Genomic DNA, 27301 nt, shown 5'->3' with positions numbered 1-27301 from the left:
ATGGAATTAATATCCAGAATATTAGGAACTCAAACAACTTAACAGTAAAAAAAAAAAAAAAAAAAAAAAAAAGCAACCCAATTAAAGAATGGGCAAAGGAGCTGAATAGGCATTTCTCAAAGGCAGATACACAAATGGCCAACAGACACATGAAAAAATACTCAGTATCACTCAGCATCAGGGAAATGCAAATCATAACCACATTGAGATATCATTTAACTCCAGCTAGACTGGCTATTAACAAAAGGAGATAACAAATGCTGGCAAGGATGCAGAAAAAGAGGAACCATCCTACATTGTTGGTAGGACTGTAAATTAGTGCAGTCATGGAAAAAGGTATGGAGGTTTCTCAAACATCTACAGATAGAACTGCCATATGATCCAGCAATCCCACTGCTGGGCATATATCCAAAGGAATGGAAATCATAACTGCACTACCATGTTTACTGCAGCTGTACTTACAATAGCCAAAAGTTGGAACCAAGCTAAATATCCATCGACTGGATAAGGAAAATGTGGTGTATGTACAAATGGAGTACTTCTCTGCCATAAAAAATGAATGAAATTATGCCATTCACAACAATACGGATAAACTTAGAGACAGTTATGTTAAGTGAAATAAGCCAGGCACAGTAAGAGAAATATGGCATTTTCTCACTCATTAGTGGAAGCTAAAAATAAATAAATAAATAAATTTTAGAAAAGAAAGAAAGCTACTATGATCACAATAATACATTGAACTTTCAAAAGAAGGGAACAGAACTGAGGTTACCAGTGGTAGGAAAGGTAGAAGGTGAGGGGAGTTAGCAAAAAATTGGTAAAGAGCCACAAAAAAAATGATTACATTGTATAATGTTGAATATACTAATTATCCTAATTTGAGCATCACATATTGCACACTGGTATTGATATTCAACACAGTATCCCACAGATACGTGCAATTATGTTTCAAGAAAATAAAAGAAATTAAAAAGGAAAGAAAAAAAAGAACCCTGACAATCTGACTCTAGAGAGAGTCTAGGCACTTAAAGCACTGTGCTATACTGTCTAAGAAGATTATTTCAAATACATTTTCCGTAAGTGTTAGAGGCAATGATTGCTGAAAACCTTTATTTAAAGTAGTGCTTCCCTTTAAATAGGTACAATTTGGTTGTAAGAGTGTAACCAAGGCTAACCACTAAATATTTTCAAACTTCACGACTTCATGTAGCTGTTAAAAAGAATAAGATCGATCTTTGTCTCTCAGAATAGAAAGATCCTCAAAATATTAAGTAAAGAAAAAGTAAATTGCACAAGAATGTGTACAACAAGATATATTTTTTAATTAAGATGCTGTATGTTTTTCTATGGTTACATGTGTGTGTGAACCTGTGTGCATATGTTTGTTTGTGTGTGTATGTCATAAATGCTTAGTATGGTCTATAGCAGGACAGACCCCAATAACTCTAGCTGCTTTTGAGGAGAAGGCAAGGGACCAAGATTAGGACATGGTCAAACAAGGCTTCAGCCTCATTTCTAAGGTTTCAATATCCACAAAGATCATGCATTCCTATGGTATTTGTCTACTTGAAAATATTCTTTTCTTCTCTTTTGGTTTTCTTCATTCTGATAAGTACCTCTCTAAATAGGTTTATTCCATAAAGTCATCCTGGAAAAAAACCTTGTTTGATATTTATTTATTTGTCTGTACTGTCAGAAGTAGGTATTTGTAAAAGAAAAATTATCATGTAATATTAAATTCACTATACACTTGTGAGACATGGAGATACCTGTTGTTCAACAAGAATTTAAGGAGTATTACCTGAGTTATATTATGTATCTAGGTTTTAAAAATATCTCATTGTTTTTATTGATTGTTCTTATGATGGTTTCTTTAAGAAATATACTCATTTATATACTTACAAATAATCCTCTTTAAACTCTTAATCCTAGTGCATTCCTGAGATATTTCTCATTCAAATCCTTGCAACCAGTTTTTTCTCCTTTAACAAAATTAGTTAATACCCCCCAAAAATGTTGCTTTCTTGTTGGGACTATGCTGTGTCTTGCTGTTTTCTTCAAGATAGTCTATGGGTTGAGACTTCTGTTCAGACTTGTTGAACTAGTTTCATTTCAACTACTTGTAATTTGTTTCCTTATTTTTTCCAGCCATAGATCTCTAACATATCTAGAGATGTCATATAGTTGATTAGAAAGTTGAGCTCAGTGGGTGCAGACCTACAAGATCACATTCTTCCTCCAGTTGATGATGTATCGGTAAGTTCAGTTTGTAAATGGCTTGTTTGTTGTACTATCAGTGGCTAGTCTCGAAGTGTTAGAGGACTGCTGGTGAGGTGCTCTTAATGGATTCTAATGTGAACTGGATCTTATAAGATTCTGGAATTATTACAGCAGCCTGGATTAATTAATATTTTTGTTTGAAATCGATGTATGTTCTTGTATTAAGAATATCATTGTTAGCATTATTTCATGTTGCTAAATTCAATAGTTGATTGTGAGTTTTTTTTGCAGAGAGGGAGGGTGTTCATTTGTTTTAAAACAAGCCTCTGTTGAGCAATCTGACAAAACTTAGCTTCTATAGCACTTTGCTTTAAGCTATTTTTCCTTGTACTTTATGGTATGTCCTTGTTGCTTTCATTGTAGGAGACCCAGGATTCCTGTGGTAGGCAGGATTGGGGGTGGGGGGGATGAGAAAACAGGAGATCAAGATTGAGGAATACATGTCTACTTTCTAAAATTCTTCCTATTAAATATTGAAGAAAAAGAAAAGCATACATTATTTGACATTACTTTTTTTTTTCAGTGTCACATGCAAAGAAAAGGCAAAATAAGATTCCTTGGCATAACTTTATATACCATTAAAATAGTGATTTTAAACAGCCATGATAATAATATTTCATCATTGTTTAGATTCATGCTATTTTCAAAACCTTTTTATATATGTTATTTTATTTAATCGGCAAGACAGCCTTGTGAGTGCAATAGAACAGGTATCATTAATCTCCACTTAAAGTAAGAACTCTGACAGAAGCAGAGGTCAGGGGACTTCCTCAGGTCTACAGGGCTGTCAGATGCCAGAGCCAGAACTGTAATTCCTCAACATCCTCAACTCCTTAGAGTCTAGTCTTCCTTATTAGCTACTGTAACCTCTCTTAGTGGCAAGAATAACATCTGGGGAATTTCAGGAATAAGAACTTGATGCTAGATTGGCCACTAAGTCAGTGAACTTCACTAGGTTAGTGAACTTCTTTCCCCATTCATAAAGTACATCTTTCTATCACTCATTTACTGAGCACATAGTAACTGCAAAAGAGTCTGTTTGAGACTCTTAGAAATAGTCTACAGCACCTCACATACAATCAGTACTTCATAAATATTTGTTGAACAAGTGAATAAGCAAACAAATGTAAAATCTAGAATTAAAGTTTTGCATATTTATTAAAACTCATTTAACTCGAAAATGTATATTCCATGTTTATGAAAATCATGTTTTTATAAAACAGGATTTCCAACTTTTCGTATTTCACATTCCCAAAATCATTCTCTTAAAAATATCAAGTCTAATAATTATAAGCACCAAAAGCCCTCTTTCCTAATAAACATTTATGTCTTTATAAGAGTGTTTGCAGTTTAAGGAAGTAAGTTACAGGGGTAGTATTGGTGGTCAATGCCATTGTTCTGGACACCATGACACATGTTGGTAAAAAAAGGAAACTTGGAAACACTGAATGGTTGTGGTTTCTTTAAGCCAAATTCACAGAATACTAATTCAGGTTTTAGAGGATTTGCAGGAGAAGGTAACACTAACAGGCAGGCTTAAGGAGTGAGGCAAAGCAGATGCTTAATAATTGCTATGACACCCCATGTCTCACCTACACTCATTCTATGATATGTTCTAGAGCCATGCTCACTGTTTCTATTTTTCCATTAATAAGAAACACAATGTGGAAGCCTTGTCAAAATATATTTCATCCATATCCTCTCTGTTTCTGCTATCATGAACCTCGGATCTCTTTTCTATGGGTTTTGTGACCCTCTTCTCAATAATGCAGAGATTATTTTTAGTGCTCTGACTTTGGCATGACTCTGTATTTGCCTTGAGGAATGTTTATGCCCCTACTCTTTCCTATAAATGTACTAATTGGGTGATTCACTCACTTGAAAACCTCAATTATCTCCTCTATAAAAGATAATATGCTAAATGACTTCTTTATCTGAGATCATTATCTTGTTCCCAGAAGTCTGACATCTTCTTATATTTTAGACAAATATGAAAGAACAAAGGAGGAATAAGACATACTATAATGGCAGGTAAATTCTTAGAAGTAGTTTGGTAGGACATATTTATGCTGCACAATACCCTGACACAGGCATTTGAATACAAACAATTCATTTTGCATACATGCATATCATCCTAGCCTGGGTCTTAACCTTAATCTGATACATACCTTACAAAGTTTAATACGTGGGACTACAACTTGTGCCAAAAACATGTTAAGGCTACACACACACACGCGCGCACACACACACACACACACACACACACACACACCCCACTACATAACATTAGGCACTACCCTATCTTTTCCAGTAAAGTAGAATATTCTGTGATAAGTTTTGTTTTGTTGCTCAACCCTTATTCCATTAATATTGTACTTATAAAACAGCATCTCCATTTTATTGTGTCACTCTGAGCCACAGTGGAACACATATTTTTGTTGATTAATATTGCATTAAAAATATTCTGGGTACTTCTCTATACCCTACCTATCTAGCTCCCTTCTGTGGGACAACTCCAAGATGATTTTAAAATCCAAAATGCTACTGGTACCAAAATTACTTATAATATATATCTTCATACTGAAATGCTTATTTTCTCAGCATTGCTGATTTCTATTAAGTGTGTAATAATAACAGCAGCAAAACAAGTGATAAGAGCTGGCACTGGTTTATGATTTACTATGTGCTTCTCACTTTACATGTATTAATGCATTTAATCTTCATATAAATCTTATAAGTATAATTTTATTTCCATTTTACAAGTTAGGGAACTAAGACAAAAACAGGGTCAAATGCCTTGCCTCACATTGCAGAGCTAGCAAGTGGTAGGGCTAGGATTTGAACTTAAGTAGTCTGGCTCCAGAGATTGGGCTCTTATTATTAAAGCTATACCACTCCCAATTGAAAGTCAGTTTAATCATGTTGTGTAAATTTAAACTAACATGACTGAGCTCTATCACTAATCCAAAGTCGAAGTTCAACACTCTGTAAAAAAGGCTTTGCAGCTGTAAGCACAATCGAACCCTGTATTTTGCTGATAGTGAAAGGTGAAAGAATTAAATGCCAGTCACATCTTGGGAAACAGCTAGAGAGGGCCCTTTTACTGAATGAGAACAGGGAGTTCTAGAAGGGATAAGAACCTGAAATTTCACTGATCAGGATTTGGTAGACACTAGAGGAAAGACAGGGCTACAAGAATTTGGAGTAGATCCAGCCCAGCAGGGAGATGTGATAAGCAGTGAGGAGCTGTGTGCCCGTCAGGAAGTGGCAGGGAATGGCAGTGTCCCTCCGAGGGGACGAAGAACATCTGTGTGTGGAATCCCTGTGCGGAATCCAGGAAAGGTGTTCTCCATCCCCTTAGTTCATGTTCTCCTCTTCCAACCTCAAACTTCTCTATTATGCACTTTTTGTTGTTAATTTGCCTAATTTCTATCCCTGGGACCGGGGTGAAGGCATTTCCCTAGGTGGGTGAGGAAGTGAAGTCTTTTTTTTCTGAGTTTCTGGTTTTCCTTCTCTGAGTCTCCTGAAGTCGGTTCACCCTGAATCTCTTCATCATTTCACAGAAAACCATCTTTTGTCTAGACTTACAATGGGATCTTATGCAACTTTGTACCTTCCTCTTTGCTCCACCCTCAGCCCCACCCATATCTGGGAGTTACAGAAGGAATATGAGAAGTTTTCTTTCTTCTTCTTTTGTTAACCTTCCCGGCAACAAAGTACTCCATAGAGTACCACACTGGTGAGAAAACATTTAGAGCCACTTTTTCAAAACTGCTCTGTGGGACAGAAGAATCTCAAGAAATATCAGGAGAGATGGTGGTAAAAAGTGTATTTGGAAAACTTTTCTCCCAATCCAATTCAACAAATACTTTTAAAGTATTTTAGAGGTAGCTGGTGTATTAGGCAATGGGATGGGATTATAGTAGTAACCAGGATGTATAAAAAACCAGGACTGAAAAGCTGTTCATATTTACTCTTATTTGAAACCATTAAAGGCTCTAAGACTTCCAGAAGTGAGGATCCTATTTAACTTTATTTAAGCAATTTTTTCCAAACCTGTTTAAATATGAGAAACCTCCCTTCCCCCCACCACTTGGGAACACTGCTGAGAAATGCCCTAGTACTGTATGTGGTTTATTCACTGTCTTCAAGATCTTACACACTTTGGGGGAAGAAGATATGTGGACACATAACATAGCAAGAATTAAAACATATAGAGCACATGTGGCAACACAGAAAAACGTGTCCAATTAAATAAAAAACTTTGAGGTTTTACAGATAACCCCAAATATGGTCATTAATTTTCCCTGTACACACCTGCCTCACAGCCCTCTTTCCTTCCACATTATTTTAGCCACCTTTATGGGATCCTCTTGGGTGAGGAGGAAGAAGGGAATCCTAACATTTTGAAAGTAAAAGAGAAATTAAAGCCAGTAGAAAGGGAGAAGATAAGAAAGCAAAATCAAATTCAAGACTTCACTACAATGAAGGCAGGTGGAATTTCTGATCTGTAAAAGCACCTCTACTCTTATTTCACAAAACGCTTTACTTACCTTTTCTGCTGCTTGAAATTTAACAAATTATTCACTTGGGATAATAGGGAGCCTGTTCTGAAAAAAGGAAAAAACTCTCTCAAAAGGCAATTTCATATTACAGAGAAAAATGAGTCATAGTAGCCAAAGTTAGGTTCTAACTGAATAAGAGCTGTGTGAACTAATTAAGTTTTCACCTGTAAAATAATGACAAATAATTCTACTGACAAGAGTGTTTTGAGGATGAGATGTGATAACGTATCAACAACCCCTACAAAGTCGGCACTTCCTAAATAGTAGCTCTTGTTCCTATCACTTTGGGTATTAAATGGCAATTCTGAAAGAGTCATAGAGTACCTAAACAGATGTTCACATATCAGAGTATATTAAGTCACACAGAAGGTTGCTTTCCTTGTGGCAAATGGCTAAATTCAGCTGCTCAAAGGAAACCACAATTTTCATCGGTGGAAGGAGAGTTGGCACTTGGTTCTGTAAGAACTTTTCTTTAGGAATGGGCTCCAGGCTAGGAAAAGGGGAACAAAGTTTTCTGCATGAAATGGCTCCCTGGAATTCAGTACATTTAGCACCTTTGTTCAGTTACATTAGGAGTTAAGTAAACTTGTAGGTTGGCCTGTGAGGCTGACCAATGATTCCTTTTTTAAATCAGATAGTATATTTTGAACTTCAAAAAACTGTCTTTATGAAGTTTTATGGGAACATAATCTGTCTGTAAATTGGCATTTGAATACTAGTCACATGCATCTAGATTTGTGTAAATGATATTTACAAGAAAGCAGAAAAATAATCCTGAAAGAGGCAAGATTTGAAGCTTATAAATAAAATGATAAAGGACATGTGGTTGAAGGTGGGGCAAAGTGGCTGCCTTTCGGGGAAGGCTTTTCTAGGAACAGAAAAATCCCCGTGGAGTAGGAGATCCATAATTACTTTTGCTTCATTCAAGTTGTTTTTGAACTCACATATATAGAAGTCATTGGTGTAGAGCTTTGTTACTGAGGAACTGCATATCCCAACTCTGAGCATTAATAATTTATACCACCCTCTATATTCTTCAAAATGTGCACCTTTCAGTCTTCACAATTACAGAAGGCAAAGTCACAGAATCATTTAAATTATCACCATGTTTGCATTGACATTATCTTTAGAAAAAAAACATGCCATGAACACACCCTTCTAAACACTGAAAAATCAAACTTAAGGAAGTATAATGGATATGGTAAATTGGATTTCACGAAGATTATAGGTCGTGTTACTCAGGATAAAGATCATTTGTACTTGACCTTTCCTTAAAAGAATGCAGAGTGCCAGTTAGGTCATAATCAGGGATTACCATAAACTGTCTTCCCATTTTAATTTCTACAAGTTCACCTCATATTCCCCAAATTGTTACATGAATAAAATAACTCTTAGCCTCCTTTTATTTCTATGCTTAACATAGAATTCTCTTTTCATAGGATAGTTTTCCACCATCACCCCTACAAAAACTAAAGAAGATTTCAATCACATGTTCTCTTCAAAGGTTGTAGGTTTCTGTCCATTTTCATGAAAGTCATAATATTCTCAGTTGTGGTGGCCAGAATTCTAAGATGGCCTGTAAGATTCCCACCCACTAGTGTACATATACCTTCTCCAGTTATTCAAGCACTATTCAAGATGCTACTGTATGAGGATTTTAAAGATATAATTAGGATTCCAGATCAGTTGACTTTAAGATTGGGAAAATGTCCTTGGTGAGCCTAACCTAATCAAGTGATACCTTAAAAGGGACTGGGCTTTACCTGGAGAGAGAGATTCAGAGTATAAGAGAGATTTGATGGGAGGGAAATCCCCCATTGCTGGCTTTGAAGATGGAGGGGGCTGCCTGGCAAGGATGGCATGTGGCAGGTAAAAGAGGCCTCTGACCCACAGCCAGCAAGAAAACTGGGACATCAGTTCAGCTTCAAGGAACTGAGTTCTGCCTAATATCTAAATGAGCGTGGAAGAGGATCACAAATCTCAGATGAGACAGGAGCCCCGATCAACACATTAATTTCAGCCACGTGAGATCCTGAGCAGAAAACCCAACCATACCACATACAGAAGCGTGAGCTAATATATGGGTGTTGCTTTAAGCTGCTAAGAGTGTGGTAATTTGTTACACAGTAATAGAAAATTAATCCACCTATGGTTGCTTTATGGGTATAAGAAAAGCAGGGAAAAAATGCACCTGCAAAGTGGTTCATCTCTTCTTGTTCATAGGCTAGATTCTAAGTGTATTTCTTTTCAAATTTGAAGTTATATTATGTGAATAACTAGCACAACCTCTCCAGAATGGGAAAGTGATAATACGTTTTTACTTTCATGTAGTGCTTGTTTGTATCTGTAAAAGATGGTAGTAAATTGAACATTTATTCATGTAGGATTAAGTAGCTGCAGCTTTAACCTATGGCTCCTACAGCTTTTGTAATTTGGTGTTGTGCATGGGATATATTCCTCAAAGGTTTCTCAAAAGAAGAAACACTCTGACAGCACAGTCAGTTATCTTCAGTCTGTTGGTCACCATTTCCCCCCAGATGCTCAGAGCTCCTTCTATGGGATTTGAAGATGTGACTGCCATGGCCCTTGAACAGTAGTAGGATAAGGGTTCCGAATTGCTCTCCTGCTTATGATTCCACCATTCAGTATGCAATAGCATGAGTTTGTGTGTGTCTGGGAAGCTGGGGGTGTGATCTTCCTGTCCTCTACTTTCTCCATTTTCCCTATTCAAGGGAACTTTGCTATGATGGGAAGATAGATTTCAAAGCTTGTAAATTTCTTTGAGTTCTCGCTTTTCTCCTTGGTCCTTTTTTTGTTTTCACATGACTTGGTGACATACTGATAAGCTTTCCTGAGAATATGAAGGATAAAATAAATAGAGAATGTATGAATGAGTGAAAAGATGAGTACATAAATGATAAAAGTATTTAAGAATTCAAATGCCATCACTGGAGAGGCATTCTGGCACTGAGAATAAATTCCTGTCTGAGAAGTTACAAGACCTGAGTTTGAGATGACTACTAGTTCTAGTATATGTGCTGCCGAAGCGAGCACGAGATGACTACTAGTTCTGTTATACTGGAGGAATCACTTAATCACCTCTGGACCTCAGTTACCCTGTTTGAAAGTCATTGAATTATACTAATAATCTTTAAGGTCTCTCTCACTTCTGAATTTAGGTTTCAAGCCAATTAAGAGGTTAAGTAATGTCACACCCCATGGAGCTTCTGTTTGTTATTACATTGGAGTGTCGGCTTTTGTCCATTAGAGGACGTGCTTCCTTTCCACAGCCAGTTCTCTAGATTCTTTTTTTTTTTTTTTTTTCTATTTGAATAGGTTTGTTTATTTTTATTTATTTATTTTTATTTTTATTTTTTATTTTACTTCTCAATATACAATGTACTTGATTTTCATGCCCCTTTACCAGTTCCTCTCCCCCACTCCTCCCCCCCACCCCACATCATATCTGTTCACTTGACTTAAATAGTTCAAGGAATTTTTGTGGTTATTCTATCTTCTTCTCACCCCCCTTGATTTGTTTGTGTGTTTATTTATTTATTTATTTTTAGCTCCCACAAATAAGTGAGAACATGTGGTATTTCTCTTTCTGTGCCTGACTTGTTTCACTTAATATAATTTTCTCTAAGTCCATCCTTGTTGTTGTGAATGGTAGTATTCCATTCTTTTTTTATAGCAGAGTCGTATTCCATTGTATAGATAGAGCACAGTTTCCTTATCCAGTCATCAGATGATGGACATTTGGGCTGGTTCCAACTTTTGGCTATTGTAAATAGAGCTGCAATAAACATTGGAGTACAGGTATCCCTTCAGCATGATGATTTCCATTCCTCTGGGTATATTCCCAGCAGTGGAATAGCTGGGTCATATGGTCTGTAATTGTTTGAGGAACCTCCATACCATTTTTCTTAAAGGCTGCACCATTTTGCAGCCCCACCAACAGTGTATAAGAGTTCCTTTTCCTTTGCAACCTCTCCAGCACTTATCATTCTCAGTCTTTTGGATGTTAGCCATCCTAACTGGAGTGAGATGGTATCTCAAAGTGGCCTTGATTTGCATTTCCCTGATGAGTGAGGTTGAGCATTTTTTCATGTGTCTGTTGGCCATTCATATATCTTCCTTTGAGAAATGCCTATACAGCTCCTTTGCCCATTTTTTAATTGGGTTATTTGTCTTTTTGCTGTAAAGTTGTTTGAGTTCTTTATATATTCTGGATATTAATCCCTTGTCAGATGTATATTTTGCAAATATTTTCTTCTACTCTCTTGGTTGTCTTTTTACTCTGCTGATTGTTTCTTTTTCTATGCAGAATCTTTTTAGTTTCATATAATCCCATTTGTTTATTTTTCCTATAGTTGCCTGTGCTTTTTGGGTCCCATTCATGAAGTCTGTACCCACTAATCAGTATCATTTCTATACTCCAATAATGAACATGCAGAAAAATAAATCAAGAAAGCTAGCCCATTTACAATAGCCACCAAAAAAATAAAATACTTAGGAATAAATCTGACCAAGGATGTAAAAAAATTCTCTATGCAGAGAACTACAAACTGCTGTTGAGAGAAATTAAAGAGGACACAGAGGATGGAAGGATATCTATCCCTTGCTCTTGGATTGGAAGAATTAACATTGTGAAAATGTCCATGTTACCCAAAGTGATCTACAGATTCAATGTAATCCCCATCAAAATTCCAATGACGTTTTTCTCTGAGATGGAAAAAGCTATCCAGACATTTATATGGAACAACAAACGACCACACATAGCCAAAGCAATCCTGAGCAAAATAAATAAATAAATAAATAAAAATGGAGGCATAACACTACCTGACTTTAAACTCTATTGCAAAGCTATAATAACCAAAACAGCTTAGTACTGACATAAAAATAGACACACAGATCAATGGAATAAAATAGACAACCCAGAAATCAATCCATATGCCTACAGCCATCTGATTTCTGACAAAGGCAGGAAATCTACATACTGGGGAAGAGACTGCCTTTTCAACAAGTGGTGCTGGGAAAATTGGATACTCCTATGCAGGAGAATGAAACTAGACCCGTATCTTTCACCATATATCAAAATCAACTCAAAATGGATTAAAGAATTAAATATACATCCTGAAACAATAAAACTCCTTAAGTAAAATCTAGATTCTTTTTAATGAGTCAATGCACACACACGGTCAATATTTTCCACACCCAGCAGAATTCAGGTCTCTCGATTTCCACTAGTTTATTGCCTAAATTCATTACTGATCCCAAAATTATCATCTTCTTAGTATTCTGGCATTTGCATATAAAAATGATTTTATATTCAAAACAAAAACTTCTTGTAAATCAACCAATATTTACTAAAAGTCTACTTAGAGCAAAGCATTGCAATAAATCCTGTGAAGGAATATGAGAAATATCTTCTGCTCCCAAAGAATTTAAGTTATCAACATACACACATGAAAAGATAGACTCTAATGAAATAGAATTTTAAAAAGTTCATTACAATAAAAACTTTTAGAGAAGGAGCACTAGACAATGAGTTAGATGACCTATTAAGTGGCTCTTCTAAGCCACTTGACACTAACACATCAGGTATCCTCTCTCTTAGCCTCTGTCATTTCATATGTAAGGTTGATATAATACCTTCCTGACTAACAGATTTATAAAATTCCTACTCTGCACCAGGCACTTTATTAGGTCTTAATCCACCCCATTGAGGAAATTAACTGTAAGTAAACATACATGCAAACAAATACTTGATACATTATGATTAACACTATCATTGATCATACATTGCTAGAATAAAAGCGAAGAGTTATTTTTTCGTCCAAAATTGTGGAAATTTTCTCTATTCCTGGTGGGATACAATATAAAGTATTCAGCACCACATTCAAAGTATTCTTGCCAAATGAATTTAACTAAAATCTAATCAAGGCTTTAGATCTAAATTCCAGCTTACTGGAAATGAGAGAGATTGAAGAACAAGTTAAATGATACCACAAGCAAGAAGTCAGAAAAGCCCAGAAGGTGGGACATTTTAAAAGACAGCTAGCATTCACTCTTCATCAAGTCAATGTCTCTAAAAATCAAAAAGGAAACAGAACTCTTTTTTTAATCCTAAAAAATTTATTTATTTTTGATTATACATATTTATGTGATACAGAGTTGACTATCAGTATTTGTATACCATATGTGCTGATCAAATCAATATTATTAGCATGTTCATCATTACAAATCATAATTACTCTTTGTATCCCTTGCCTAATTACTCCCTAACCCCTCACCCCCTCACCCCCTCACCCTTTCCCACCTCTAGTAACTATAGGTCTATTCTCTCCTTCTGAAAGTCCAATGTTTTGTTGTGGTCTTTTCTTTCTTTCTTTCTTTCTTTCTTTCTTTCTTTCTTTTTCTTTCTTTCTTTCTTTTTCTTTCTTTCTTTCTTTTCATCCTTCTTTCCTTCCTTCCTTCCTTCCTTCCTTCCTTCCTTCCTTCTTAGCTCCCACTTATGAGTAAGAACATGCAGTATTTCTCTTTCTGTGCCTGGCTTGTTTCACTGAACATAATTTTCTTCAAACTCATCCATGTTGCTGCAAATGGCAGAATTTCATTCTTTTTTATGACTGAATAGTGTTCCATTGGGTATATGTTCCACATTTTCCTTATCCAATTGTTTGTCAATAGACATTTAGGTTGGTTCCAACTCATGGCTATTGTAACCAAGTGCAGATATCCCTTTGACATGATGATTTCCATTCCTTTGAGTATGTATCCAGTAGTGGTATTGCTGGATCATATGGTATTTCTACCCGTAGTTGTTTGAGAAACCTCCGTACTGTTTTCTGTAATGGCTGTACTAACTTACAAGCCCACTGACAGTGTAGAAGAGTTCACTTTTCTCCACATCCTCACCAGCATTTGTTATTCTCAGTGTTTTTGATAATAGCCAGTCTAACTGGGGTGAGATGATATCTCAAAGTGGTTTTGATTTACATTTCCTTGATGATTAGTGATGTTGAGCATTTTTTCGTGTACCTGTTGGTCATTTGTATGTCTTCCTTTGAGAAATGTCTATTTAGCTCCTTTGCCCATTTTTTAATTGGATTTTTTTTTACAGTGAAGTTGAGTTCTTTGTATATTTTGGATATTAATCTTTTCTCAAATGTATAGTTTGCAAATATTTTCTCCCATTCTACAGTTTGTCTATTCACTCTGTTGATTGTTTCCTTTGCTGTATTAGTTTGATATAATCCCATTGAAACAGAACTCTTTTAGATTAAAGAGATTTAAAACACATAACAACCAAGTATAATACATGGTCCTTGATTATGTCCTAGTTTGTACAAACCATCTATAAATATAATGACAATAGAGGAAATTTGAAGATGGACTGGGTATTAGAAGATATTAGAAAAATATTATTCATCTTTTATAATTGTTAAGGTATTGTAGTTAGGTTGGAAATATCCTAATTGTTTATAATAATGATTTGGTGAAAAGTCATGATGTCTTATTTTACATTAAAATAAATACAGCAGCAAAAAAATGAATGAAGCGAACACAGCAAATAAGTTAACATTGATAAAATGATGTGATAAATATATGGGTGTTTAGTTATACTATTCTTTCTAATTTTCTATGTGTCTGAAAATTTTCATAATAAAGAGTGAAAAATAAAATATAAAAAGTAAATGAGATAATGTATGGGAAATCACTTTGTAAACTCTAAATGGATAGACAAAAAAGAGATAACAAAGTGTTGGAGAAAGAAAGAAATGGTGCTTTTTCAAGCATGTGTGCTATTTTGGACCACACTGCTGGAAGTCAGGCCTGGCCACACCAGAGAGGCCACCAAATGCCTCTAGAAATAGAAACCAGGAGCAACATTATAGATTACCAGATCCTGATCTTTTAGCATCTCCCCTCAGACCAAGGTGACCTTTACCAAAATTGAAGACAGATGTCTTCTTGCTGGGAAAAGCAGAATAGAGCAACTTGAACTTATCCAAGGAGAACCAGAAAACCAATAACCTTACAATGTTAGAGTACCTAGTGGGCTATTCTTTTTGCAGAACAAGAGGATTTGGCTCCGGAAGCAGAGATCTGAAGCCATGGATGACCGCCCTTCTTGTCGTGCTGTTACTGTCCGTGGTGGTGGTAACCATCGCTCTTCTGGCTCACTTCTTAATCCCTGGTAGGTAAAAGGAGTGATCATGCTTAGTTTGATTTCATTTTTCTGCAAAGCTTCATTTGCATATGTAAATGTAATTTAATCCAAAAATATGTGTACTTTTACCTTTGAATGTCTACATCAGAATACTTTAAAATTTATTCAGTCATTTCATCAAGAAATAATTACTGAATGCCTATTATATACAATACTTTTCTGGGTACTCAGGATACAGTATTAAGCAAAGAAGACAAATTTCTTATCTCCTTGAAGTTCCCAATCCTTTATTCTTTTGAGAATCTTGACAAAAGATCGAAAATAATAATTGTCCAAAATGTACTATTAGTCATAATTAACAACTTTCATCATTCATTACATATTGAAGTGAAAAATAGTGATAAATTAGTTATTAAAACTGGGTCTTTTATTCATGACCATCATTTCTGTCCACCAACATTTCTAGGGCAAAAGAAAATCACATGTCTAATGAAATAATGAGTTTCAAAATGACTGATAAACTATAGGTATGACACTATTATCACTTATTTTTAAAGAGAAAAATTATTTTTCCCAAAACAGTATTCAGGGATTGTTTTTATTGCCTAATATATTCATAATAACACAATGCATTTCAGAATTCTCTCTTTTTACATTGTATCTCTCTGTGCAGAGTACAAATCATTTATTTTTTGACAAATCTTCACAATGTCACTCTCACGTGGATGTATGTGATAAAATGACTAACTCAGGCTGCTAACTCGAATGGTCTTATCTGTTGTCACCTTCCACAGACTTGATGGGGGAGGGAAGATTCTATTAGGAGCTTTAAAGGGCTTAAGACCGCTTTAAAGGGCTTAAGACCGTAGTCCTAGTCTGCATATGACAACATAAGTTGTAGTATATGCCAATGGCAAAAGATTCTCAGGTCAGCGAATACGGTTGCACAAAAACCCCTTTAAAATGAGATCAAGGTTTGATAACAGTATGGATAATATAGATAAGCAATCGGGGGACCAAAAAGGGTTCAGAGGTGTTCTGCTTAGGAGCTACACAGTTCTGAGCTCCCTCTTTCTCTCTTAGGTCCATAGTTGGGAAACCCATTGCTTCCTCCCTGAGCCAGCCTTCCAAAAAATGCTAATTGTTTTGTGGTTGCTCCATTCTCTACTGTTAACTCTGTGTAGCTTTCTTCCCCCACTCCCCGCCCCGAGCCGTATTCCTAAGATTACCAAATTCCTCAGGAGTCTCCACTGCTAACTTTTTTCCTATCTTTCCTGATAGCCAACCAGATACCTTGTTGACTTGTCTCTCTGGCATGCTATTCACACCTTCAACCCCAGGCAGCTTTTCCCCTAGACTTTCTTTCATGGTCTTTAGTGTATCTTGCTCTCTCATTACAAATAAAAATTTACAAGGATGTATATTTACCTCTCCTTCCAGTAGAGTATATGGTGGTAAACATTTCAACTCAGCAAGGGGCAATGTGGTAATGAAATGTTCAAGCTCTAGGACTGGAGTGTCTGGGTTTAAAACTTGGATAGGCCACCTATTTGTTGTATAACATAGAGAAAGTTAGTTAACACCTCTGTGCCTTACTTTCCTCATCTGTAAAATGGAGGCAACGCCAGTCTAGGAGAACTTTTGTGAGGGTCAAATGGGTTAATGTATATAAACTGCATAGAACAGTTCCTGGTATATAGTAGGCACTCAATAAATGCCAGCTACTATTATAAATGTAAAACATTTGTTATTTTTTTATAAAATTCAATTAGATAGAAGCTCAGTGATATAGTCAAGACTTCATATTAACTCCATTATAACTAGGTCTTAGATCCTGAAATCTTTTTCCATATCAATTTCCTACTTTTCATTTTTCATCACAGGCCAGAAAATGGAGTATTATCATGGCACCTTCAAAATTTCAGATGTACGAATCAATAGCAATTCTGGACAAAACAGCACATATCAACTTAAGGACTTAAGGGAGATAAGTGAAAATTTGGTAAGTTGGCAAATTTATTTTTATTGTACAATAATGCAGGTGGAAGGGATTTTCTGGATCATTACTCTCATTTCTAAAAACATGGTTTTCAGACCACCTAGATCGGAATCATCTTGCAGATTCCTAGACTCCACTCCAGACCTGCTTAAACAGTTTCTGATGGAATGGGTTGGTGGCAAAAGGGGAGTAAGAAAATCTGCCTAACAACTGAATGTTTCTGATAAGCCACTGTTTCTAACTCTATCATCTCATTTAAAGGTGAGAGAATTGAGGCCATGATACCTTAGCGATTGCTCCTCCAATTCCAGAACAATATTTCCCTAATGGAAAAGCTGAACCATACCAGAACTGGTTACTTATAAGACCACATGCTTCTTTTTAAGACCTCATTTTAAGATTTTGACTATTTTTAGAGTATGTGAGAAAAGAAAGAACGACCAAATATGTTATTTTTATCTTGCAAATGTATTAATAAAGACAAAAACTTCAGACCTATTATATAATATTCAAGTTAAAATGCTAACAATTTTGCTCAAGCTAAAATACAAGATTGCCCCCCTCAGTTGTGCAATAGTTCTGCCCATAAACTCTCACTGAAAAACTAAGTTCAGATTAATTTCCCTGACAGGGAAGCACAGAGGTATGGTTATTTTAAAATGAAAAAACTGACAGGTGCGTTGATTTATTTTAGTCAAAGAACCATTTCTTTCCAAACCATTATTTTTTTCTCAAATCAATTATCATTTTTTCATGTCACCATCTGCTTCTATCCATAGCATACTCAATTGCAATATATTTACAATAATACTATAGATGGTGTTTGTAATCTATATTTTTAACTAACATTAAATCATTTACATTTTATCTTGCATTCTCATCCATCCCAACAAATAATTAATGTTTACAGATGGATATGCATCCTGTCATTCTTTTATATTCAGAAAATCTTAGAAAATAGCATATGCAGTCAATTCTTGAGGAATGCCAGAATGAACCTGGAGCCTGCAGATATACCCCAATGCCTCCTCTACCTTGACCCTAAGTGACTCCACATAACCTTGTCAAAGTAAAAAAAAAAAAAAAATCTAAACTTGTCTTAGTTAAAAAGATAAACAAATTCTTTGAACAATGAAAAATGTTAAAATTTATTGTGAAGGTTGAATTCTGATAACATTATTGTTGTTGTTGTTGTTTTAAGTTAAATAAGAAATTCTGTCTTTACCTAAGTAAATGAACAGGATTGCAATCGGTCTTAAAAGAAGTGAGAGAAATGCAGAGGTGCATCTGTAGCAGAAACTGTTTGAAAGTGGACTTTTAAGTTTCAGTTAAGCATGTGTTTCTAGGAGTGAAGGAACCTCTGATACAGAGGTTGAGTTAATCAGTGACACATTATCATCATGGGTCAAGGTCTTTCTCTGGCTGTCATTGTTTATTTATTCTCCTTTATACTCATAACATTAGCCCATACCCCTCCGCCTTCAGGCAACCATTCTTTTTCATGCATATTATTTTGTTTGTATTTACTCCTTCAAAAATATAGTTTGTTGTTTTACGTACACATGCTTATGACTTATATTTTGTGTTATAAATCTCTTTTGTTTCATCCTTTTTTACTCAGAACTTAAAGATCTGTCCATTTTGCTAAATGCACATCTAATTAATTGCTATTAAATGCTACATGATGATTCATAGTGTATATGTACCATGTTTTACCTGCGTACTAGCCAGTCACCCCAAGAAATGCTACACTAAACAGATTCCTACTTTCCCCCTTATGAACCCATACAAATACTTCTGGGAGCAGAATTACTGTGTCACTGGGCATGCATATACTTAATTTGACTAATTGGTATAGGATTGCTATTTGGAATGGCTGAATCAGTAAGCACTCCTATCTGAGTGCATGAGGGTTCCTATGTCCCCACATCTTTGCCAGCACGTGGTGTCTTAGTCTGTTAAGGATGCTATAACAAAAATACCATAGACTGGGTGGTTTAAACACAAACATTAATTTCTCACAGTTCTGGAGGCTTGCAAGTCCAAGATCAAGGCACAGCAGATTCCATGTCTGGTGAGGGCCTGCTTCCTGGTTCATATAAGACCATCTTCTTGCTGTGTTCTCACATGACAGACATCATGAGAGAACTCTCTTTTATAAAGATTTTAATCTCTTTCATGAAGCCTCCACCTTCATGACCTAATTACCTTCCAAAGTCTCCATCTCCTAATACTATCACCTTGGGGTTAGGATCTCAAAATATGAATTTGGGGAAAACACAAACATTCAGTCCACAACACTTGGTATTATTTTGCTTTCTAAGTTTTGCCAGCCTAATAGACATAAAGTAGTATCTTATCCATGATTTAATTTGCATTTTTCTAGTTACGAATGTGTTTTTGCATCATTACATATACTTATTAGCCTTTTGAGATTTCATTTCTATAAATTTCTTGTACATATTCTTTTTCTGTTTTTCTATGAGAGTTGCTTTTTTGTTTTATTTTTATTGCTTTACAGGAACTCCTTATGTTTTCAAGATATTAATATATGTTGGTTGTAGACATTGTACTTAGCTATTCCGTCTTCTATTAATTTTGTCCGTGTTGTCCTTCATAAAACAGAAATTCATAATTTTGAAGTAATCATATTCATCAATTTCCTTTGCTGTATGATAGTGTTTTGAAGGGTTTTTTTTTTTAAGTCCTTCTCTCCATCTAAGTCACAAAAATATTTTACTTCTATTAATTTTATAGTTTTACCTATTACATGAGGTCTTTAATGCATTTGGAATCCACCTTTGAACGTGATGTTAGGCAAGGATCCAGTGTTTATACTCCATATAGTTAGCTGGGTTTTTTTAATATAACCAACTAGACAATTTGGGCTTTTCCCAGTATATGGTATGAGTATTGAGCTTATTGCATTTCTCAGCACCTGCATCTTGCAGAAGAGGAAACCTGATCTGTCTCCTCAAATTGCTCCCAGTCACTTTGGTGAGATATGAGTAATGCATGAAATTGAACAGCATGACATGATATAATTAAGGACTAAATTGTATGTTGAGGACAGTAAGTGTGGAAGAACTTCAAGTAAAATGAAGATCAACGAGGGTTCCCATGGTCAGGAAAGGCTTTGTATTATTTTACCCCTGTTTAAATGAGGCAGGCATTCTTCACTCTCCATCCCCCACCAAACTAGCTTTGGAAGAATTACAGGAAGGGTTCGTGCCTCTTTCTGAGCCACTCCTGTTTATCATTGCCAAGTCCCAATGAAAAACCAGATTCTTTTCTCCGTTCTCTATGGGTGCTAATTAGACAGAAGAAAGACAGGTTGTAGGTCCTGTTCTTCCTCATAATTTGGGCTTAACAGACTTGAATGCAAACGGAGATGCAAAAGTAAAATGAGTTTATGCTCAGATACTGCTGAAACTCTTCCCAGTTCCCTGAGGCAGTGGGACAGATCTCATTTTTCATATCATCCTTCAGAGAAGATTCCAGTAACCATACACCTATAATTCATGATACTCCCAAATAGGTAGATCACTTTTATTATTATTCAGATTTTATAAATTTGACTAGAATCACTGACTGAGGAAGTGCTTCACCTGGAGAATACATTTTAGAAATAACAAAAATATTTTAAAACCAAAAGATCGTTACAAATATGAAAGTTCTAAATTTGTAATACCATAATAGTAATAGCTAACGTATATTGAATGCCAAGCACGGCACTAAGCACCTTATATGTATTATTTTAGTTAATCCTCAATAACAACCTTATGAGGCAGGTGCAATTACTATCCCAGTTTTACAGATGAGAAAATCAAGGTACAAAAAGGTTAATTTGCTCAAGGTCACAGAGTTAGTAAATGATACAGTTAGAATTTGAATGATAGCCGAGCCCGTGGCGCACTTGGTAGAGTGCTGCGCTGGCAGCGCGGCGGGTTCGGATCCTATATAGGACTGACCGGTGCACTCACTGGCTGAGTGCCGGTCACGAAAAAGCGACAAAAAAAAAAAAAAAAAAAAAAAAGAATTTGAATGATAACATTCTGATTTTAGCATCCCTGTTCTAAATAAACTCTGTCCCCCATAACACTTGTCATCCAAAGGAATCAACTATGTGATTTTACTTTTCATCTATTATCTCACAAAATACCAGAAGTCAAGGATTTATCCCTGGTACATTATTCTCTTTCAATTTATACTATTAACATGGGCCAGTGACCCCGATCTGCCTTAACAGTGGTACCAGCTGGGAATTTGCTGAGTTTTCTCCCCCCACCAAAAAAACACTGCTCCTGTGCCCAAGGCATTCTAAATTTTATCTTCTTTGTATCAGAAACACCAGAAACAAGACCCAAAATAATCCTCAAAATATTCTTGAGACTATTTGTCTAAACTTGTAGAGACAAAGAATTTGGAAACAGGAAGTTATGCAAAGAGATAAATGTAGTTTAGGAACACTCTCGAAGAAAGTTAGAAGGCAATCACAAGTGATTTGGCTCTGATGGACTCTGCAACAGGAAAGTCTACTGAGAAAAATCAGCTGGTTCAAGGTGAACTTAAACTTAGCAAAGCTGTTATTTAAAGACTACCTGCAATTTGGAATTGCACATGGGAAGAGAATTAAAAGGTGCCAATGCTTGGAGTCAAGCTATGGCTCTATGCCTAGAGAGAAGAGATTGAATTTGGAAGCTTTGAGGAAAAAAAATAAGCAGAGATTAGCAAGAAACTTCATGTTCAGAGGTTAAAAAAATTGGATATAGAACGCAGCTGAGTTCTTACTCAAGCGCTCAGAGTTCTGTTCATTCTGTAATTGAAGATTAGGTATGACTGAAAGGAGATGTGTATCACCACCTCTGCCTTCAACTTGTTTACTCTGAATCCTGAAAGAAAGAGCTAATTGTCCTGTATTTCATGTCTAATTTGCCATGTAACACTGCAAGGAAGACACTGTTGTACCTACTTTACACATAAGAGAACCAAGCCTCTGAAGTTCAGGTCCACAGCTAGTAAATGATGGAGGGGAAGTTTGAAGCTCTACAGGGAACTCCAAACATGTGCTCTTTCCACTAAATGCTGTACCTGTCAGGAAGGGACTCAGGAAGATAGTATAAATTTATCAAAACCTATACTAATTTTTCTTCCATTTAATTTTTTAACTCCATGAAGATTATAAATCCTGTATGCTGTGCTAGATCATGTTTTTTAACCAATACATTGGACATACTTATCTAATGTCCTCATCTTCATTTCCCCATATCAGTTTTTGATGAGGAAGGCAACATTAGAAGCAACTGCAATAGAAAGAGGAAGAGAGATGTTGAATTGCAAATATATGCCACGCATAGCAATCTATACTTGGAGGAAAGATGTGATGGGTATGCTTTTTGAGGGAAGTTTTTATTTCCTTTTATTTATTTAGACATAATTGATCGTACATAACTGTGGGATACAGCACTGAATATCAGTAACTGCATGCAATATGAGATGCTGCAATCAGGATAATTAGTATATTCAGCACTATACAATGTAATCTGTTTTGTGGCCTTTCACAATTTCTCACTAACCTCCCATCCTCCTCCTTACTCACCTCTGGGGGCCTCAATTCTCTTCTCTCATTTTGAAAGGTCAACAAATTATTGTGACTGCTGTATCTTTCTTGTTATTATTTATTTGTTTGTTTTTTTAGCTACCACTTATGAGTGAAGACATGCAGTATTTGTCTTTCTGTGCCTGGCTTATTTACTTAACATGATTTTCTCTAAGTTCATCAATGTTGCTGTAAATGAGAGCATTTCGTTCTTCTAATGGCAGAGTAGTATTCCATTGTGTGTATTTACCACATTTTCCTTATCCAGTCACCAGTCGAGAGACATTTAGGTTGGTTTCATATCTTATCTATTGCAAATAGAGCTAAGATAAACATGGGAGTGCAGGTATCCCTTTCACATGATGATTTCTATTCTTTTGGATATATACCTGGTAGTGGGATTGCTGGATCATATGGCAGTTCTATCTGTAGTTGTCTGAGGAATTTCCATACTATTTTACATAATGGCTGCACTAATTTACAGTCCCACCCACAGTTTGGAGGATTCCCCTTTCTCTGCATCCTCTTCAGCATTTGTTATTCTCTGTCTTTTTCATACTGGCCAGTGTATCTGGCATGAGATGCTATCTCAGTTGATTTGGGTTCACATTTCCCTGATGCTGAGTGATGCCAAGCATTTTTTCAAGTGTCTGTTGGCCATTCATACATCTTCCTTTGAAAAATGCCTATTCAGTTTCTTTGCCCACTTTTTAGTCAGGTTACTCGTTTTCTTAAACTTGAGTTGTTTGAGTTCCTTGTATATTCTGTATATTAGTCCTTGTCAGATGCATAGTTTGAAATATTTTCTATCATTCTGTAGGTTGTCTTTTCTTTCTGCTAATTGTTTATTTTGCTGTGCAGAAGCTTTTTGGTCTAATGCAATCCCATTTGGGTTTGTTGTTTATTTTTCCTATTGTTGCCTGTTCTTTTGAGTCTTATTCATAAAGTCTTTGTCCAGTCCTACTTCCTGAAGGGTTTCCCCTATGGTTTTTTTGTTTTGTTTTGTTTTGTTTTGTTTTATTTTGTTTTTAGGAATTTTATAGTTTCAGGTCTTACATTTAAGTCTTTAATCTATTTTGAGCTGATTTCAGTATATGGAGAGAGATGCAGGTCTAGTTTCACTCCTCTACATATGGATGACCAGTTTTTTCCAGCACCATTTATTGAAGAGGCAGTCATTTCCCCAACAATGTATGTTCTTGTTGCCTTTGACAAAGATCAGCTTGGTATAAGTATGTGGGTTGATTTCTGGGTTTTCTATTCTGTTCCATTAGTCCAAATGTTTGTTTTTATGCCACTACCATGTTGTTTTTGGTTACTACAGCTTTGTAGTATAATATGTTTTTTTAAATTTTTATTGAAACATAGTTGATTGTACATATCCATGGCATACAGAGTTCAATATAAACATCTGTATGCTATACGTGATGCTCAAATCAGGATAATTAGCATATTCAACATTATACAAAGCAATCATTTTTCATGGCTGTTTACCAATTCCCCCCTTACCTCCCCTCCCCTCCCCCATTTCCCACATCTGGTAGCTTCAGTTCTGTTCTCTCCTTTTGAAGGTTCAACTTATAATTGTGATTGATATTTCTTTCCTTCTTTCTTATTTATTTGTTTATATTTTAGCTGCCACATATGAGTGAGGACATGCAGCATTTCTCTTTCCATGCTTGGCTTTTTGCACTTAACATAATTTGCTCTAAGTTATCCACGTTGCTGTGAATGGCAGTATTTCATTCCTTTTTATGGCAGAGTAGTATTCCATTATGTAAATATATCACATTTTCCTTATCCAGTCATTTAATGATGAACATTTAGGTCAGCTACAACTCCTGGCTATTGTAAACAGAGCTGTGATAAGCACAGGAGTGCAGATATCCCTTTGACATGATGATTTCCATTCCTTTGGGTGTACAACCAACAGTGAAATTTCTGGATCATATGGCAGTTCTATCTATAATTGAGGAGCTTCCATACCATTTTCCATAAATTGGCTACACCAATTTACAGTCCCACCAACAGTATTGGAGGGGTCCCCTTTCTCTCCATTCTTGCCAGCATTTGTTATTATCTGTCTTTTTGATAATGGCCAGTCTAATTGAGGTGAGATGATATCTCAATGTGGTTTTGGTTTGCTTTTCCCTGATGCTGAGTGATATTGAGCATTTTTTCATTTGTTTATCTGTTGGCCATTTATATATCTTCCTTTGAGAAATTCCTATTCAGCTCCTTTACCCATTTTTTAATCAAATTACTTTTTTTCTTTTACAGTTAAATTGTTTGAGTTCCTTGTGTATTCTGGACATTAATCCTTTGATGGATGCATAGTTTGAAAATATTTTCTCCCACTCTGTAGATTGCATTTTTGCTTTGTTAATTGTTTCTTTTACTGAGCAGAAGTTTTTAGTTTGATATATTCCCATTTGTTAATTTTCCTTTTGTTGCCTGTGCTTTTGGGGTCATATTTATAGTGAAATATTCTAAGTCATATTCAAAATGTTTGTCCAGTCCTACTTCCTGAAATGTTTCTCCTATGTTCTCTTTTTAGGAGTTTTATACTTTCAAGTCTTATAGTTAAGTCTTTAATTCACTTTGAGTTGATTTTGGTATATGGAGAAAGGTATGGGTCTAGAGGCACTCTTCTACATACGGATGTTCTGTTTTCCCAGCACCATTTATTGAAGAAGTCTTTTCCCCAATGTATGTTCTTGGTTCCTTTTTCAAAGATCAGTTGGCTGTAAGTTTGTGGGTTGATTTCTGGGTTTTCTATTCTGTTCCATTGGTCTGAGTGTCTATTTTTATGCCAGTATCATGCTGTTTTGGTTACTATAGCTTTGTAGTACAATTTGAAGTCAGGTAGTATTATTCCTCCAGCTTTATTTTTTTTTTTTACTCAGGATTTTTTGGCTATTCAGAGTCTTTGTTGCTCTATACGTGTGTTAGGATTGTTTTTTCTAATTCCTTGGAGAACGTCACTGGTATTTTGATGCAGATTGCATTGAATCTGTGGATTGCATGGGTAGTATGGACATTTTTGCAATGTTAATTCTTCCAATCCCAGAGCATGGAATGTCTTTCCATTTTTGTGCCTTGTTTAATTTCTCTCAACAGTGATTTGTATTTCTTGTTGTAGAGATCTTTTGCCTCCTTGGTTAAACTTATTCGTAGGTGTTTTATTTTTCTAGTGACTATTGTAAATGGGCTAGCTTTCTTGATTTCTTTTCCTGCTTGTTCCTTGGAGGAGTATAAAAACACTAGTGATTTTTCTGTGTTGATTTTTTCTCCTCCAACTTTACTGAAATCATTATCAACTCTAAGAGTTTCTTTGTAGTCTTTAGGCTTTTCTATATATTGGGTCATGGTATCTGCAAACAGGAACAGTTTGACTTTGTTTTTTCCACTCTGGATGTCCTTTATTTTTTTTCTCTTGCCTGATTGCTCTGGTTACTACTTCCAATACTATGTTAAATAGCAGTAGTGAGAGTGTCTTATTCCTGTTCTTTGGGGAAAAGCTTTCAGCTTTACTTCATTCAGGAAGATATTGACAGTGGGTTTGCCATATTTGGCTTTTATTGTGTTGAGAAACTGTCCTTCTATACCTAAGTTGTTTTTTCTGTGTCTATTGAGATAATTGCATGGTTTTTGTCCTTGATTTTGTTGATGTCACATATTAAGTTTATTGACTTGCATATGTTGAACCATCCTTGCATCCCTGGTTTGAATCCCACATGATCATGTTGTATAAATTTTGATGTTTTGCTGTTTTCTGATTGCTAATATTTTATTGAGCATTTTTGTGTCTATGTTCATCAAAAATATTGGCATATAGTTTTCTTTTTTGTTATTTTTGTCTGGTTTCAGTATCAGGATGATGCTGGCTTCATAGAACAAGTTCAGGAGAATGGCTTCTGTTTCAAGTTTAATTATTAATTATCAATCTCCCAACAAAGAAAAGCCCGGGACTGGACAGCATCACTGCAGAATTCTACCAAACTTTTAAAGAATTAATACCAATTCTTTACAAACTATTCCAAAAACTTGAAAGAATTGGTAGTAATTCCTTAAAAGTTTGATAGAATTCTGCAGTGATGCTGTCCAGTCCTGGGCTTTTCTTTGTTGGGAGATTGATAATTAATGCTTCAATCTCATTGCTTATTATTAGTCTGTTCGGGTTCTCTATTTCTTCTTGGTTCAGTCTTGGTAGTTTGTGTGTGTCCAGAAATTTATCCATTTCCTCAGGGTTTTCAAATTCGTTGGCATATATTTGTTTTTAATGGTCTCTAGTGGTTCTTTGTATTTCTGTGGTATCATTTGTAATGTCTCCTTTTCCATTTATGATTTTTGTAATTTGGGTCTTCTCTCTCCTTTTTCTAGTTAGTCTAGCTAATGGTTTGTCTATTGTTTATCTTCTCAGAAAACCAACTTTTTGTTTCAGTCATATTTCATCATTTTTCAGGTAGTATTTCATTTAGCTCTGCTCTGATATAAATTATTTCTTCCCATTACTAATTTTGGGATTGGATTGTTCCCATTTTTCTAATTATTTGAGGTGTAGCCTTAGATTGTTCATTTGAAATCTTTCTATTCTTTCCATGTAAGTGTTTATAGCAATAAACTTCCCTCTTAGCATGGCTTTTTGAGTATCTCACAGGTTTGGGTATGATGCATCTTTA

The 27301-nt window shown here is 35.6% G+C and overlaps 1 protein-coding gene across 1 annotated transcript in view; it reads left to right on the top strand.

Annotated features, from left to right (window-relative positions):
* The first annotated feature begins 14891 nt into the window (after positions 1-14891).
* Positions 14892-27301, top strand: part of LOC134385707 (transmembrane protease serine 11A-like) — a 50794-nt gene continuing 38384 nt past the window's right edge. Inside the window, exons 1-2 of the mRNA XM_063107439.1 lie at positions 14892-15048; positions 16905-17023. Coding sequence (XP_062963509.1) covers positions 14892-15048; positions 16905-17023 — 276 coding nt within the window. The remainder of the gene's footprint in view (positions 15049-16904; positions 17024-27301) is intronic.

This window comes from Cynocephalus volans, chromosome 9 (assembly GCF_027409185.1).
Source record: "Cynocephalus volans isolate mCynVol1 chromosome 9, mCynVol1.pri, whole genome shotgun sequence".
NCBI classification, from domain to species: domain Eukaryota; kingdom Metazoa; phylum Chordata; class Mammalia; order Dermoptera; family Cynocephalidae; genus Cynocephalus; species Cynocephalus volans.
This window is presented reverse-complemented; position numbering and strand designations above follow the sequence as displayed.